The sequence below is a fragment of the Camarhynchus parvulus genome, chromosome 2 (genome assembly GCF_901933205.1).
Source record: "Camarhynchus parvulus chromosome 2, STF_HiC, whole genome shotgun sequence".
Lineage (NCBI taxonomy): Eukaryota > Metazoa > Chordata > Aves > Passeriformes > Thraupidae > Camarhynchus > Camarhynchus parvulus.
Window position 1 is genome coordinate 25,813,104 of NC_044572.1, and position 18,402 is coordinate 25,831,505.

At 35.6% G+C, this 18,402-nt stretch overlaps 1 protein-coding gene across 1 annotated transcript in view; it reads right to left on the reverse strand.

The window, feature by feature from the left end:
* The window catches only part of COL28A1 (collagen type XXVIII alpha 1 chain), a 56,913-nt gene extending 41,738 nt beyond the window's left edge, over nucleotides 1–15,175 (reverse strand). Inside the window, 12 exon segments of the mRNA XM_030943571.1 lie at nucleotides 5,975–6,027; nucleotide 6,166; nucleotides 6,323–6,367; nucleotides 8,960–9,004; nucleotides 10,098–10,124; nucleotides 10,783–10,824; nucleotides 11,318–11,371; nucleotides 12,612–12,668; nucleotides 13,320–13,340; nucleotides 14,006–14,333; nucleotides 14,335–14,562; nucleotides 15,042–15,175. Of these exon segments, the coding sequence (XP_030799431.1) occupies nucleotides 5,975–6,027; nucleotide 6,166; nucleotides 6,323–6,367; nucleotides 8,960–9,004; nucleotides 10,098–10,124; nucleotides 10,783–10,824; nucleotides 11,318–11,371; nucleotides 12,612–12,668; nucleotides 13,320–13,340; nucleotides 14,006–14,333; nucleotides 14,335–14,562; nucleotides 15,042–15,175 (1,035 nt within the window).
* Nucleotides 15,176–18,402: the final 3,227 nt, after the last annotated feature.

An 18,402-nucleotide genomic window follows, 5' to 3' on the forward strand; every position in this document is an offset into this window, starting at 1 on the left:
AGGTGGTGGGGTAGGGAGATAAAAGTAATGTAGGGTAGTATGAAAATATTGTTCTGTGAAACACCTTTTTATGGATAGAAGAGGATGCCTGAATATTAATGGAGAAAGAAACTCAATCTTCTAGCAGACAACATGCAAAATTTGGAAACTTAAATTATGCAGTCTTGTTCTAAAGACTGAATGTTTCAAACTTCAAATGGCTATTAACAAATCTGGGTTTTATCTTCTGTGGTCTTGGTGCAACAGGTAATGTGGAATTTATGAAAACCATTAAGCTCTGGCAATAATATCACATGATGTCTACATGTAAAAAGAAAAGTCTGCTCTTCCAAAAAGCTTTTTGGCAATAATTGTCTTTGTTTAATGCTTTGCTCACATTCTTTCTTCTCCCCTTATTGTGATTTTCCTTCAGGTGACATGTAGTATCATCTTGAGCAATGGGAAGGAAAATTACACTTGATCTGAGCTTAATGTTTCTACATATTGAAATGGTACCATTTTAAGCCTGGAACTTACCTAACAGTCTAACCCAAAAAACTCACAATCTGCGCCCCCCCCCCCCACCCCCAAGTGTTCATTATGTTAGGATGATTTCCAGCTAGTGTGAGTATAAATAATTTCTTTCCTTTTCAGAAAGCCCATACATACTGTAAGGAACACAAACACACTGTATTTCAGTCTACAATGTGATAATGATTAAGCAACAGTAAAAAAAAAAAATCCTTCAAATTTAATTATTTTACCTTTAAAGTAAACATTAGCAACAACAATGCAAATAGATTTAGATATTTTAACAGATATTATTGATATTTTGTATTTCTTAGTTGAGACATCTAGGAACTAAACTTGTTCATAGGAAAATTGGACTTTCTTCCAGTCTTCTGGGAAAGTTGCAACTTGCCACATAAGTGAGGAAAGAATTCATATGTCATCAGAGAAGAAGCAGATCCCTTAGTAGCTTGTTCTGGGAAATGTATTCAGGAAAATATGCAACGATGGATTTTTTACAGAGTCGTCCCAGGATAATTTTATGGGAAAAACTGCTTTGAATGTCCACATTCAAACTTAACCTTTTCCTTAGAAGTTTGAATATATGTCTGATCATAAAACTTTAGCCTTTAATTGAAAATCTTACTACACAAATCAAATTTTCCAGAGAGGTTCCTTACCAGAGCAGTGGATTTTAAGAATGTCATTCTCAGCCTTTCCATTAATATATTGAGATCTCTAGAAACATGTACTTTGTATCTAGTAGCTGCTTCAAGATTTTAGATAAACACAAGGTCAATTCTGAAACAATAACCATAAGTACTCCCTGCTCATCACTTCTTTATGAGTGGAACACAGGTCATAAATGGACTTTATGCCTCAATTTTATAATCTATAACCATATAATTTGGTTTGTAATTTATTCACTGAAATTTATGAATAGTCATTATGATTGTCCTCAATTTAAAAAAAAATCTTCAAAAATTATGTTGAATTTACTCTTATGGAACCTTACTGGTGCAATAGCATAGAATACATTGTTGTTGGCTTGGGTTTTTTGAAATAAATATTAGTTAAGCATCTGAAAATAAATTTAAAAGAGACAAAAAAATGTCAACTAGTCTGAGTAAATCAATAGATATATGCATGTCTAAAATAAATTTTTTATTCAACACTGAGAATACTAGGGGACCCCAATTTAGTTTTGCAAAAATGCTACATTGATTACTAGAACTCTGTTTTCCATTAAAATCATGATGATTCTTTTTCTTTCCTGGAGAGGAAATCAAGATGAATTATGTCCTTCTGTCTTAGAATGTTGGATTTTTCCAAGGTTGTACTGCTATTGAAGGGCGAAGCTGTATTTTAATGAGAACACAACAATATATTGGTAAATCCAGCAAAAGGCATGAAGTAACCAGTTCAGATGCTTTTTAATTGTATTAACCAACTGAGTTAAGAGATATGTAGAACCTAATAGGAAAATGACAGAAATCAGACTAGTGGGAAAGTCAGACAACAGATGGGATTCTCACTGGATAATCTTTATGGTCATTACTGCTTATGATGGACTATATTATATTAACAGAGCAGAACCAACTGTAGCATGGCTTTTCTCTTTGCCAACTTTCCGTTTCTTCTATTTTTAGTATTTTACTAAGTGAGATAGTGTCTTCTGTGTTTTGGAAATTGTTGAATCATCCAGCAAAATTGTATTGTGGGCCACCCGTGAATTCTTAGTGAGACAAGGAACACAAAATTTGAGTTCCTTGCTCATATAAGCTGCAGTATGACAAGAGTTGAATGTCTTTACCTTAGATCCAGGGTTATAAATTGGTGTTCTGCAAATTAAATTAATTATCTCTGTGTGAATTTTTTTCCTATTGGTTTTCTTTGTAATTCTCTTTAAGTTTTATAGCTGAATGAGGTACACTTTGATCCAAGTTTTTATTTTATGTTACAGTATAGATAATATGTGATGGCTGACAAAGTTGAAGAGTGCCTTAAAGTGAAGCAAATGTCCAAGAAAATAAAAAGCACAGGTGTGAACAGTATTTCTTTTGGTATTTCAAGTTAGTGAAACACACAAAACAGCATAGAATTTGGCTTTAAAAATAGTTTTCTTTGATAAATTTAACATCTTTGTATGAAACTTGTCAATGGGCAATAGAAAGTCAGTAAACCAGGAAACAAGCAGAAGAATCTTTGTTCTTTGCTCGGGATTTGCTCCGGAAACAGGACCAAGTTTTCTAGTTCAGAACACAGGATATACACAGTGAAAATTTCCAGTTCCCCATTCCTAATTGTCGGAATGAAGTACCCTGTAACCCTCTAATGTTTTTCTCCTAAAGTCATTAAATACTGTGTTGTAAGTTTACTGTTAACATGTGAACTGTGAACAGTTTAGTATTGGTTAAATGGAAATGTATTTAGTCAGGTAAATTAGTAGTAATAATAATAATCATCATCATCATCATCATCATAATCATCATGTTTTTATGGTTTTTAAAATAAAAATGGAGCTCAAATGTCTCATTTTAAGTGCCTCAGCCTCTTTATGGATAATGTTTTTGTATGGTACTAAGATTATTTAGGTGGTTTTGCAATGTTAGAATTTTGCAGGATTGCGAAAAAAAAAAATTAAAAATTTGCATAATGGCAAAACCTGGTTCTGGTTAATGCCACACTGAGCTGCCTTCTGGACAGGATGTATGTTGTTCAACATATTCACACATCGTTTGAAAAGAAGGTGGAATAAAGTGATTAAATTTGCTTGTATATTAAAGAAATTATTAAAGGTAAGGATTGATTACGAAGTGCATTAGAAAGACTAAGAGGTTAAGGATGCGATTCAGCTCCACATGATAGCTCCTAAACTTTCATGTCTGCACGGTCACAGGTTGGCTGAGCTCCTGTCAGTGGAAAGCTGTTCCGTGCAGGCAGTGTAACTTAGAGAGCTTCAACTCACTACTGTCAACAAAATAAAGCAGTATCACTGGAAGGAAAGTATTGTGCAGTCAGTGAAACTTCACATTGAAAGATTAGCCAACAGCTTGAGAATAAGAAAATGCATATGAAAAACAGAAGCAAAGAATGAGAAGTTCCTTTAAGTAATTTCTTGGATAATATTTCTGGACACCATGCTACCTTGCTTCAGGCAAATTGAATTGAATTAGTTGAAGGTGCAATGCCGCCAAGCCTCTCCTGCTGGTGGCTTCCAGAGCCAGTGGCACCCAGACAGCACCCAGACAGCACCCAGATGACACTGTCCCCACTTGTGTCTGCCACCTGGCACTGCAAAGTGAGAGGATTCATCGATACCCTTAATCCACATTACAGAGGTGTGGGATGCACTGAGCCAGCCAGCTATGTGAGTGGACTGGGCACACCACAACTGAGACCCAAACTATCTGTCGGCTGAGCTTGATCTGGAGTTTGTATTTTGAGGAACTGAATCTATTCTTTCAAACCTCATCATGGCCCAGTAACAGAGAATAAAAGTTCAGCAGCAGTGTTCTGTGTTATGTCACACCAGTACCAATGCCGCTAAGAGGAAGTCACCAGTTCAATTCAAAAAGCAGAAAGTATTAGAATGGAAAGGCCAAGGAACTGTACAAAGAATAGATTAATTTATTTTATCCAAGGCTATTATAAATACCTGCCACTTTTCAGAGATATTGCATTATGTGTCATGAAAACTAATTTTAAAAGAGCACTTTAATAATCCTTCTGTGAGTACAAAAAATATTGGAAAGACTGCTATGTGTCTGAACCAAAAAAGGCCTTGACCTTTACTAGCTGAATGGCTGTTTATTAATCTGAAAACAACCACTGATTATCTGTACTGATCATTAAAACATTTTTCACTCATCTCAAATAAGCTTCAAAATGCCAAAGGCTAGCTTTGGCATTAGGTATGGACAAGAGAAAACCCCTAAACATACATATGATTCTTCCATACTCTTTAAGTATAATTATCTACGTGTATTAGCTAAACATGTCTGGCAGTACTTTTATTATTATAGATGTTTGTGCATAGAAAAATCTTAACTACAGACTTTAAACAGCAGGCTGGGAAGTTGAAGGCTGATAAGAGAGGGAAGTTTCTCATTCTTACTGAAAATCTGCAGCTAAAGCCTAACAACAGACTACAAATATTGTATCCATGTAGACGGATTCTAGAGAAAGATGTATGTATTTTGCAGCCATGAAAATATGTGAAGAGACTGACAGGAGAACATACTAGATTCAACAAATATGGTTTTGCATATAATAGAAATATCTGGTTCTACTGTCTTGGACCCATCAGTGTGAAATGACAGATAAAAAAAATTACAGTCATTTGCTGTGCTGAAGTTAGAGAGAGACATGATTTTTCCACCACATGGATGAATAGTTTCTTTCAAACTTCATCCTATTTCTTTTTCCACTTCTGAAGTACTCTGCAGTGGCTTTCCCAATCAAACAATTTTTTGAGAAGATGAAGAAATGAGATGTATGAAAAAGCATTTGTCAGGAGAAGGAAAATTATGATAGATGACAATATTCCAAACGTTTAATAATAAATGTTTCCCATATCTAAATTTATTTCTGTGAATTTTCTAATTAAATTGTTGACTACGAAACAAAACATGAGTGTTTATATAGTGCATCTTTTACAAAGCAGCTTTGTATTAATTAATTTGTCTTGTATAACTTAGGTTGTTAGCCAGGCGATCAATGATCCTGTCGTAGAAAGTCTTTGTATCAAAATGATAAATGGAAGATCTTTCTGTGCCAAACTTTGATGTTAATAATTCTCCCATGGGCAAGGTAACCATATTCACATAAAGCAATTTCCCAAAATTTTGCAAACCAGAAAACTTCCTAAATTAATCACACACTTTATCCAACTGATTTTGCTTGACAATGTGTAGTCATTAACTCTAAATTATCCATTTTAAATATCACTAAGGCATTAATTGTCATAAAATCTCCTACCTTGACCAATTTCAAAGTTGTCCTGAGTTTATACAGCACACGAGCAATTAAAAATTATTATAAATAAACACTCTGAAGGTCTTAACCGTCATCTAGAAATACTTAAAATCTTTAAACACAGGCATTGTAGGCAAAAATATTCTAGAAAGAATCGCCAAGTGATGGTGAAAGTCAAGACATATTCAGGTGATTGAAATTCTGACATAAGTGCTGGGGCTCTAGGAGGATCCTTGGTTGCATCCTATCGTGGATGTCCTTGGAGAAATGTTCTTACAAAATGTTCTCGGAGACCCAGATAAGAAAGCAGGTGCATGTGCCAACAACACCAAGCCTTCATCACATGATGGTGCACCACCCATGTGGGGACATTATTGCTGTGCAAATAACACCACTAGTAAAAAAAACTACTGAGAAAAAGGACGGTAGACTATAAAGGTTCTATAGAACTTCTGCGTCCTCTCTCCCTATATAAATGACATATTCAATGACACATACACAAACTTACCTTGTTTCCTTGGATGCCTTTTGGGCCTTGCTGACCTGGATCTCCCCGATACCCTATGAAAAAGTCAAAGCAAAGAATGAACTCTCTTTGAAGACACATATAAATGTTAGGGTTTTATTTCCCTTGAATGGAGTACATTATAATATAGCACAATTCTAAGTTCTAAAGGACAAGAGTTTTCTGCATCATACCCTGTGAAGTGCCCAATACATTGAATATTGTTAATATTTAAAAATCAGGGCCAGCAGAAAAACATGGTTGTTTTTCACAGAATTAACAGGTTGTAAGCAGAAGAACCTTACAGAATATAATCTTTCCTTTTTATTTGGTAGCTTTTAGTTCCCTTACCTGAGGTCCCCGAGGTCCTGTAGGGCCCACAGAGCCCTGCAAACCCTGAGGAAATAATAGATTCAATTATCAGATTAAAAGGAAATTCCAATCTGCTTTCAAATGTCAAGCACTTGACATGTACATGTAATGGCTCAAATCTCTGTTCAAGCACTTTCTAGAGACTTTATCTTCTCACCAGAGTACTGCTGTTCTCATACTGTGTTCAGTAATTGTCTGCTACATTCCACCCTCAATATTTGGTTAAAATGCTTTTCATATACAACAAGCATAGTGAATGTCTAATTAACATTTAGTTATTTGATTAAGAAGTTTTTATTTGATACAGTTCTTAAAATTTAATTCTGAGAAGCATATTAGATACAGAATTCTTAATAAAAATGCTGTAATGTCTATACCAGAATAACTTCAGATAACTTTGTCTCACTAACTCAAACTCCTGATTAATCAGATTAATCACTTGCCTGGCAGAATCACACTAATAGTTCACAAAATCCATTAAAAATGCACCCAAAAAGTTTTAAATGCCATTTAAATACATTTAAAATGCTTTTTTATTCCACTAAGTTTCTCCATTTGACGAGTTCTTACCAGTCACGACCACTTCAGATTAGTCAAAAATCTTCCTGCTTCACTGGTTTTTTTTTAGCCACCATAATGCATATTCTACAGAATTTCACTTCCTCTTGAGTCAATATGTAGTTATAATTTACTTTTAAAGCAAAAATAGTTTTGAGCAAATTTACTTTTTTTAATTTCTCTTTTCTTTTAATTAAAAACATCTGTATGGGCAGAGCTGCTGGAAATCGGCTGCATTTTTCAAGATGTGTCACATTTTGAACTTTTAATAGCCTTGACAAATTTAGCAGTGATACCTATGCAGACACTCCATCAACTGCCCCCCCTAGAGATTCAGAGCAATAAATTTTAAACAATTCTCTGCTCCCTGGCCTTTGCTCCCAGGCCAAGCATCAGACACCAGAGAGAGCTATAAGCCCACTCAGCTCCAGCCCATTTCCAGCCTGACTACACAAGCAGTGGATGGTACAAACAACGACATGCTGACACAATGATGGCTACTTTTGTAGCATACAAACGTATGAATCAGTTCTGATTTCAAAGCCAAACAGAAACTGTCTGAATTTCAAGTCTGAACAGCACTTGAAAAAGCCCTGTTATACAGTACCAAAACTACTGGATTCAGTCTGACTAGTGAGATTGGAAAGTGGTAGTGCATAAATGCAACGTTTTCAAATTGGACTCCCAATCATGCTTCAATATCCATCACACCAGTTAAAGATCAGCCTCAGAATACTGAATTTGCTTCTCATACAACTGGCTATAGGTGTTCTGTGTCTGATTTTGTCTAGCCTAGAATGCTTTCTTTAAAAATAAAGCCATAACTTTGTTCTGTCTTCAGGATTTGTGAATGTGAAGGTGGGAATTCTGGAACTGACTGATCCCCATCAGAGGACAAAGTTTTTTTCAGCACGGTCCTCAACAGAAATGAAGCAAGCAGATTTTTGGCAGCCCTGGCACGTTTTCTATATCCAGATTTCTTGGCTGCTTTGATTATGTTCTTTGCCAGCTTCTGAACATCTTCCTTTTACCTCAGTAGATGTTTCACATAATGTCATGCTATTTCTCACGTGCCTGGATAAAAAAGGTATGATCTTTCTTTATTGCTCTGAGAGATGCAGCTTTCTCCTTTTCCATTGATATGTCAGACTCTTCTGATTCACTGAAGTCTGAAATTTGCTGCCATTTTGAACCACAGTATCCCACAAGATACTCTCAGTCTTTAGATTTTCATTATCATATAATGCCTTTTTTTCTTTGCAATAAATATTTTTGGAATGAATATTTATTAATTCTTATTTGAAACTAATCATAAAATAGCCACTTCCAGGAAATCAAAAACTTTTCAATGTGGTCTTTGATAAAGGTAAACATAATATGGATGTTAAAATGGAAGAAATGTGCTTTAGTAGAAGGATAAGTGCAATCTAATTGGTAGTTCTTAGCTATTTGAACTATAAATCAGTGGTTTTCATGACTCATACAAATCTGCTTGTATGAACTCAAGATACATGATTATCTCACTTAGCAATCCGTTATCATTCCATCTTTCAGAATGTAAATAAACCAGGTAAAAATCTGTATTCACTTGCAACACTACTGCACTCTGTACAGGTTAAAAAGAAAGGAGAACTGGCTAGAAGTGTGAATTCATATCAATCAGCACAGATGGACTTGTAGACCTGAAAGTTGTTCATGTCGAATGAGAACCTGTTTTTATTGCAATATACACTCAAATCGAAATTAAACTTTTAAGAAAATAAACTTGGTGCTCTCTGCAAGATGCTCAGTCCTGTGTAAGCAAGGCTTGGGAGTGGTCAGGGCAGCTTCTGTTTTAGGTAATGATCTGTATTTCTTAGGCAAAATGGAAAAAAAGAATGTGGTGAACAGTTGGTTTAGTTCATACAAATCTTCTACTATGAATGTATCTCTACCACCAGGGAATTATAAGGCATTCCAAATTTACAATAGTCTTTTCAAGCTGTGTTTATGAATATGTTCTATGATTTTCTGGTATCTTCATCAACATGAAACAGTTCAAATAAAAATTATACTTACTATTTCTCCTTTTGGTCCTGGGGCTCCACATTCTCCTCTTTCACCCTTTATAAGAAATCAAAGGGTTCACAGCTAAACAAGATGATTTGATTATGCTACAGGCATTAAAGACTCTGCAAGCAGTAGCACAAGAGGTTTAATTGACTCTGAGGACTTAAAAGTTACATCACTATATATGGTCTGTAGAAGATAAGATCTGCTCTACTCAGGATAGGTTGTTCCTGAAAATGCCTGCAAAACATCCAACTTATATCAGAAGAAAATACATTTAATATCTAATAAGTTTTGCTGCAGTTTTCCACCTCACTGCACTGCCTCCAGAGATCCTTTCCATGCTCTGATTTCATTACTGTGATGTCTGAGATTTTCCTGAGTAACAATTGTGAGATTGCACACATGGAATGAAGAAAGAATTAAGTCTTTCACTGATGATTTAACATATCTATAGACACATGAAAAGCAGACCTATGAGTCTACTGTTCCCATTTTCATGAAATCTTATCACAAAATTGACTGAAGCATTTTACTAATAAATACAAAGATTCATAGCGGCACTGCTTTTATTAACAATGTGGAGATATAAGTGTCAAATGAAGAAAAGTCAAAATAGAATTATCTCTGTTTCATTTTTCACTATGATGGTCCCCTTTGCAATCCATGTCTAGAATCCTCCAAGTCACTGAAATGCATAGTTTTTTTAATCTTCTTGGAGAGACTATATTGAAAATTTTATTGATCGTGCATTAGCCCTTGCAAATTATAAATAGGTTACAAGCAAACTTCCTTCTGATAAGTTTTTTCAAAAGCTGATGGCTGTCACATTGTGTTTGCAGTAAGCGTTTTCTCTTTCTTTCCACTTAACTTCTTATTCAACCCACAACTTCCTTTTCCTTCCAAAAACTCTTTTTCAGGTCGTTGACACTTTTTTTATCTTTAGATTACAGTCTCTGATTTTGTGGGGTTTTTGTTTTATTTCCAGCATTCTAGTCTGCAAGCATTTACATAAATTTGAATTTACTTCTGGGGATTGTATCAGGAGCTTTCATGACAAAAAGACAAGAACTCTTTTTTTCATTCTTTCACATACACTGTCAGCAAGCGACAATTTATTTTCAGACTGCTTCTATAAAAAACTTACCTTGTCTCCCTTGTAGCCAGGAGCTCCCTATTCAAAAACTGAAAAAAGGAAAAAATCATAAAAGAGAAAGCAAAGGCCTAACATACTGCTAATTTAAGTAGAAAAAGCCCCAATCCCCCCCCCCCCCACAGTACAGAACTATGTTTCAGAAGTTTACCTATTCACTACAATAAAATATTTATCTGAAATTGTTTAACATATAATACTCTGCAAATCTGTGTATTTTTTACTCATATATTAGCTGTAAATATGCCACTCAGTTTGCCACCTCCTAGCAGATACATGCTGCCATTTAAATGGGACTTTTCAACTGAGTTATTCTTGTACAGGGAGTACTGTTAATCTTTCTTGGTGAATCAACAAGAAGTCTGAGAATTATCAGGTGTTAGAAGAAACCAAAGAACCATGCAGTGTTTTTATCAGGTCTGTCTTTGGGATGAGTCTAATGCAAGTCAATTCAAAATCACAGAGCTTCAGAAGTTCCTTCTCTCAGTAGCATCTCATCTCTACATTTAAGCACATGGTTAGACAGTTTCTTTCAGTATACATTCTTCTGTAAACCAGGCCTAAGTGTAGGTGCTTTCAATAACTGAATAAAGTAGACATATAAAAAACGAAAATAACATTTTTAGTTCAGAAAATGTGAAAAGACAAAATATGAGTTAGCACTGTAGTAGTCACATACCTCTTCCCCTTTCTCTCCATGGTCTCCTTTTTGAGCATCACCCTATTGGAAACAAAGGAATACAACTGAAATATGTATTTCACTAAAACTAAGAACACTGTTAAACAAGCAAGACTGTTGTTTCCTATTTAGTAATGTTCACACTTCTTCCTTCCACAATCAAAGATACACATTTCCTGATCGTTAACATAGAAAACTGAACTATTGTCATTAGATGACTGAAATCTTAGTTATTAGAGTGAACCACTCTGATCAAGGAATCTGTGTTCTGTTAGAAAGCTCTCAGGAACCTAAAGAGTCTTCAGCTATATTCAGAGACCTCTGCTGTCAGACAAAAACTGGAATGATAGGCAGTGTTTTCTTGATAGCAGTGTAGTTTTAAATTTTTATCTCACATGTCTAAAGCGACTAACTATAAACTAGCAAACCTCAACATTTAGAACTTATTTTAACATACTTTTCCTTTGCTATATGGACCTCTGTAGTTTGAATAACGGGATAGAAATTTGCTTTATTTCTTTTATATTTACATTACCTTGTTTCCTTTTGGTCCTGGGTCACCTTTATCCCCTTTGCTGCCATCACTGCCCTGAAACACAGCAGGAAAATGTTATTATCATTATGAGGATAAAATTCTCCAGCTTGTCTAAGACTATATTTTAGTCCAAAATCATCCTGCAATAAGCTTTGGTAGAATACCCCCACTGATTCAAGTATGGTACATGTGACACAATATTAATTTAGCTAAACCCATTCTGGTATTATAAGGTATCTACAAATATTTTTTAAACAATATGCAGTGATAAATAAATTTTCTACAGAGCATCTGAAAAATCTAATCAGGAAGGCATTACATAAAACAAACACAGTTCTTCCTTCCCATTTCTCAATTAACCACCACTATCTCATCTTCTCTGCTTAGGAAAAAACTGTACAGAACAGTTTAGGGTCAATATTCAGCAGCCCTAAGGAAAAAAATTACTGCACCGTTTTTTGTTACTCTTTGGAGGATCATGATGGTTGGGACTAGAAAGTTTGGAGTATACACATCTGTATAACAGGCTACATCTAAAAATTTTGGATAAAATAACTTAAAAATTCTTGGATCTAAAATTTTAAATTGCAAACAGAGGTTCTAATGCACATTATCCAGATGCACATTATCCACAAGGATTGAATCATAAGCCCTGGTGTCATAACCTGCTAATGGTATGGCTGACCCATTAGAGAATAGGGAGAAAGGAAAAAACTTCTGAATGTACCTTGCCTGTCTCTGGGAGAACTATTAAAGACAGAAAAATGGTCAGAGAGGTCACCCACTGTCTGAACTCACATTTTTCTGTTCCTTACTAGAGCCAAGAAGTATGTGCTGAAGTGTCACAAGAGAAAAGAGAGTGTTGGAGGCAGAGTTTTAGACCTTTCCTCATACATCCATTACCCTCAGACTTTTGAACCTTTACCCCTTACAAAAATAGAAGCTGGTGATGGGTGAAAATCTTTGTCTAATGGACCTTTCCTTCCCCTTTCCTTGCAAGATTCAAGAAGAACTTTTTTATTTGGGCTTGAAAAGCACCTATTTATCCACAGTGTTTTATTACCCAATCATAAAAATATATTTTCAAGATAGTATCTGACTACGGATAGATTTTTTTTCTGACCTCTTTCAACAGTGGTCTTTCACTACCAACACGACATGCTAAAAAGAAATCTTTTTGCAGTGCATGCACAGCTAATATCTTGTTCACATAGTAACCAATTAAAGTACCATGCAGTTTTGATCTTTATTATAATTCAAATTCTTCAGCCTACTCAAATAAACACATACTTACTTTTTCACCTTTGTCTCCTTTTTCTCCCTTTTCACACTCACAGGTCTTCTGCACACACTACAAGGTTAATGGAAAGATAAAGGAGAATGTTTTTCAAATATATTATTGCAAAATTTTAAAGCAAAAAATTTTGGTTTTGCCTAGTCACAGATGAAATAACATAATAGTGGAATAATAGGAAATAAATTATATTCTAATATATTTATTTCTCACATAATCAACATTAAACTTCCATATAGAGCAATGAAAATCCATTACTTGATTTATTTATAACAAAAATAAATCTCTTACTGTAGTGACTGTAGTCACTGTAATAATTACAAATGCTTAAGATAGCATATACATAGTAAACAGTATTGTGAAACCTTACATAATTTTTGAACCATTTTAATATTGCTATTGTTTTCTAACAAGACCACAAATTAATTTGCATATCTTGCATTAGACCTAGACCTATTCCACTCTTGTAGGAAGAGTTCTTTATGTTTTACTGTTGATATTACTCACTAATGAGCTAACATCATAGATTTCTCAGGAGAAAGGACAGAAGAAATGCAGGAAATTTTTAAAAAAATAATCATTGTCAGAAAATTTAACCAGATATGGAAGGTTGATCAATCCTCAAGTATTGTTTTGTTATAGAAGAAGCAGACATTGGGAAGTCTAGTGGCAATAAGAGTAACCAAACACAAAGCTCAAAAGCCCTACCTGCTTCTGTAGCAAAGCTTCCTGAAAATGAAAGAAAATACAAATATTACTTTAATATAAATATGATTTAATTTAACAGAGTACTAATTTTTCCTCTCTAGTTTATAGACTCCCCAAGGTGAATGGTAGAGATGATGAATACCTTCATCCTTCACTCCTTCCTCAAATGGGAGAGAACCAGTCTGTGGAACTACTCACACAGAAAGGAGTTCTTGGTAGGACGAGAGGGTTATTCCAAGTGACACACAGTGATTAGACAAGACATGAGAATTAATGGGATAGCTAAACAGACAGTATTAAGGCACAGTGCTAACAACAGGGACTGTGAAAAGACTTCCTAATCAGAGACCTTCTTTTAGAAGGCCCTACAAACAAAATATGTAGGGGAAGGATCGAGTGATTATGCATGAGATCAAGCTACCTTCTAAAGTATTTTCATACGCTCAGAAACACACTCTGTGTACTGGGATATGTGATCAGAACAGCTGAGTTACTATTATCCAAGCACACAACTCCTTGGAGAGCGGCTGGCAGAAGGAAGCTCCATCTGCCCTGACCCTTGCTGTAGCAGAGATGGCACTGCAAAACCCTCTGCACTGTCTTCGGGGCTTACCTAATCAAAATTAAATTAAGTCTGCCAAGGATGGACACATGACAATATTAACATCAGCATAACTTAAACTTACCAGTTCCAATGCTACATCAACTATCAGATTCTGATCATCCAGGCACAGGACACGTTTAGAGGAGGAATCACCAGATATCATGCGCAATTTTTCTTCTTGGACGGCTTTCTTAGAAAGGCCAATGGTAACAAAATGAATCCCAAGACTTCTAGCTGTTGTGGCTATACCCTGGACATTAGGGCTGTTTGGATGATCCACACCATCAGCCATCAAAAAAGTCACTTTCACACTTCTCTTACGACTTTCAGTTTTAAACAGATGAGTGGCATTTGAAACTGCGTAATAGGAATAAGTGCCTTGGCCAATAAAACCCAGAGAATTGATTTTTAAAATTCTGGACATTTTTCCAGGCTGTAAAGGGATGATCAATGATGACTGTGCTGCTGAACTGCATACTTGCTAGTTTGACACTATACATGTGGGACTTAACTGGCTTCATCTGGAAAATGCTGTCAGTTATGTTTTGAACAAAATCCTTCTGTATATCAAACAACTGATTTTTGGCACTTTCTGAACTGTCTATGATAAAGACTATATCAATGAGACACATATCACCTGTAAGGGAACAAGAAAGTTACATCTATGAATGATGGGAACACCTGCACAACAGATTTCAGATAATTCTCTGCAAAAAATAATTTTCCCAAAGATTCCTCTGTCTTCCCAGTAAAAATTCTAAGGATAAATTCCACTGTAAAAATTCAAGAAATTCTAATGGAAACCGTCAAATTAGGGTCTTGATGGAATTATTTTGGTATTTTAGTTGATTTTGTATAGAACATCTAGCACATGCAAATTCAAACAAAAAATCAGGTTTCTTGTAATTTCTCTTAAGAGATATGCATGTCCATGAAAATCATTGATCAAATTGGAATCCATGTCCAAATAGTCAAAAAGTATTTTCCAGCCCTTATAATCAAAATAAATCACATTTTACATATTCACAGGAAAGTTATCAATTACTAAATAATTATGCTAAAATGCATGGATACATGCAACACAGTCAATCAGAAATTTTAAGAAAATGGTTTTATCTTCATCTTTTGGCATAGGAGAGTAAATATTCTTTCCTCTTTTTCTGTTTTGCCCATGTACTATCTGGTTTGTTATCACAGCCAGAAGTATAGAGCAAAAGAAAAAACATTTTTTCCTCATTTTTTTGACTTTCATCCCAAATAGACAACTTTTCCTTCCTGTTAAAAGTAAAAAGCCACATGTGAATATCTCATTAATAGAAGTAAATAAATAAATGCAGATATTTTAAGTACATATTTGTGGCAACCATACTTCTAGAGAAAATATATAAAAAACAATTATAAAAAGTCATTGTGTAGGTAGTTTAAGCACAGTAACCAGCAATACTTCAACTGTAGCTCACATGGATAGTAGAACCTGTTTATTAAAGATGAAATATGGGTATAGCACTGACTTTTCTTTCTTAACAAAAAGCCTGAAGCATGAGTATGAACAACTTGTTCTTCAAAGAAACAGTAGCTTAATAATGAAATTCAATAAATGAATATATTATTAATATTACATGGATGTTACAGAATATGTGCAGTATTTTTCATAAGGATTATATTCTATTATAACGACAATATATTGATAAAATTAAAATTAGAATATTTAAATGAGTTATTCAACATATTTTTAGAGAATACTGAACTAAATTAAATATTGAATTAAAACTGATTTACACAAAAAAGCATGTGATTTACAAAAATTAATTTTAAATATCATTAATAATGAAGACAATATGTTAAATGTAAAAATCCTTCCTAAATCTTCTTTTCAAGTCCATCAAGCAGTTACATATACAGAAACCATAAGTGCAGTCCTCTAAAACTAGAGAGGAAATAACAAAGTCTCTTACCTTTGAAGGCATCCAGAAAGCAAATTGTGGATTAAAAAAGTTTTCAGTGTAGAAAATATGTCCTGTAGGTCATATTGGAAAATACCATTTGTTAACCAAAATAAAGCAATCTACAAATAAATAGCCTATCCACTTGTAATTTCTCTTTTATTGCTGCTGTTTAGTTGGCCAAAGTTTAAATGAAGACAGCTGGGCACTTGGCCAGTGTTGAGCCAGAGACTGAGCCATTTCATTAAAGGGACAATGTCAGTCTGGGAACACAAGGGTTTTCCCACTTCAAGTAACTGTACTTTTAAATTTAAAAACCCCACTCTTAGACAACCTACATCTTTACCTTTCACTCTGCCTGTCTTCAGCTTGTCTTCAGCTTGTCTGTGTAAATGTTGCAGCACTGGCTAGATCAGAAAAGTGAGAGCAGTGCATCACTTGCAAGCTAGAAGTGAAGTCTGACCTGATGGTTTGAGAGTCTGCCAGGACTGCAGGACTCAAAGGAGAAATTCTTCCTGCTTTTTGAATCCTCTGAGGGATCAGACACAGACATGGTATCTAAAAGGTGGTCATGCAGGCAGCTTTCAGAATGTTGCATGGAAATTATATTTGCTCTATCTACTAGCAGGCTTCAGAGCAAAATTTTGTTATCACAGTGTTAAGCAAAAACATGGGGTGGAGAAAGATAAGTCTCAAGGAATGAAAACACGGCCCAAGTGAGTTAAGTGCAAATGCCCAGCAGAAGGTAGCAGACGTCCTCTAGACAGGCATTACCTCAGCACCTTGGTCACAGGGCAGAATAACAGAATATCTCGAACTGTTAGGGACCCACAAGAATGTAGTCCAACTCCTAACCCTGCACAGGACAACATCAAAAATCACGCCATGTGCCAAAGGAGTTGTCCAAATGTTTCTTGAACTCTTACAGGCTTGGGGTGCAAACACTTTCCCAGGGAGCCTGTTCCAGTGCCTGTTCCTGGCTGCCAGGACACACTGTCAACTCATGCTCACCTTGCCATCAACCAGGACCTCTAGAGCCCTTTCCAGCCTCTTGTTCCCCAGTCCATCCTTAAACACAAAGTTATCCTGTCTCAGGTGCTGAATCTGGGACTTTATCTGAATCTGTTAAACTTTATATAAATGGTGATTGCTAAGCCTCTTATTTGTCAAGGTCTCTCTGCAGGGCCTCTCTGATGGAGTCAACAGCTCCTCCCAATTTAGTAACATGAGCAAATTTACTTAGTATACCTTACAGACCTGTGTCTCAATCATTTATTAAAATGTTGAAGAGCACAGGGCTGAAGATAGAGCCTGCAGAACCCCACTAGTAACAGGTCACCAGTTTGATGTCACACCATTCACTATAAACCTGTGCCTGACCCCTGAGTCAGTTGCTCACCCATCACATGATGTGTTTATCCAGTTGTGTGATTGATATTTTGTCCAAAAGCATCCTGTGAGAGACAATATAAAAAAAAACTTTACTGAAATCCAAAAATATTGTATCAACTGGCTTCCTTTGATCAGCTAGGTGGGTTACTTTGTCATCAAAGGTAATTAACTTAGACAAGCAGGATATTTCCCTCATGAAGGTATGCTGGCTGCGACCAATGATGACTGTATTGTCCTTCAGAAGTTTTTCACTACTTTCCAGAATAATTATCTGTAATCTTACCAGGCACTGATGTGAGACAGACAGACCTGTAGTTACCAGAGTCATTGTCTAGATTTTCTTGAAAATTTGGCCAACATTTGCCAGCTTTCCAGACAACTGAAACCTCTCCAGATTCCCAAGACCATTGAAAAATCATTGAATGAGGTCTCACAAGGACATCATTCCTTTGAGTACCATGGAATGAATCCCACCAGGCCCTATACACTTAGCAGAATCCAGCTGCAGCAGTAAATACCACACTAGTTCAGGGTTGGCTGGGATATATTGACTAGGAGCTTGTGAGTAAGCCAAGTACATTAAACTTTTACATAAGTAGAGGACATTTCATTCTGATTTTAAAAAATGTGGGTGAAAGGGAAAGAATAGGGAGGAAAAGAATGAGGCACAACTGCCAATGAACATAAAGAAAGCATCTGTCTTCATTAAGGTCAATAGAAATATCTTTCATGTAGCCTGGGTGCATGGTCTCTCTATTGATAAACACTTCCTTAAGCACTCCCTTTCTGCTTCTCCAGGGCTATATCCCTTTACAGAGATCTTCAGCTAGAAATACACCTTTGCCAGCACCATTGTCTATTTGTGTGTGCTGTGAGCCATGAGTATGATACCATATGTAACTTAAACTAAATTAAAGGGTGAGACAAATACAAAGGAACTCAAAGAGATCTTAGCTCTTAGCAAAGATGGAGATAACACTAATCTGTTTCTGTTGCTGATTTTGGCTGGGGCAGAATTGATTTTCTCCACAGTAGCTGGTATGGGGCTGTTTTGGATTCATGCTGGAAACAGTGCTGAAAATTCAGGGAGTGGGCTGTGGATGCACAAGGAGTTGGCAGTGGACACAGACAGGACAGCTGACCC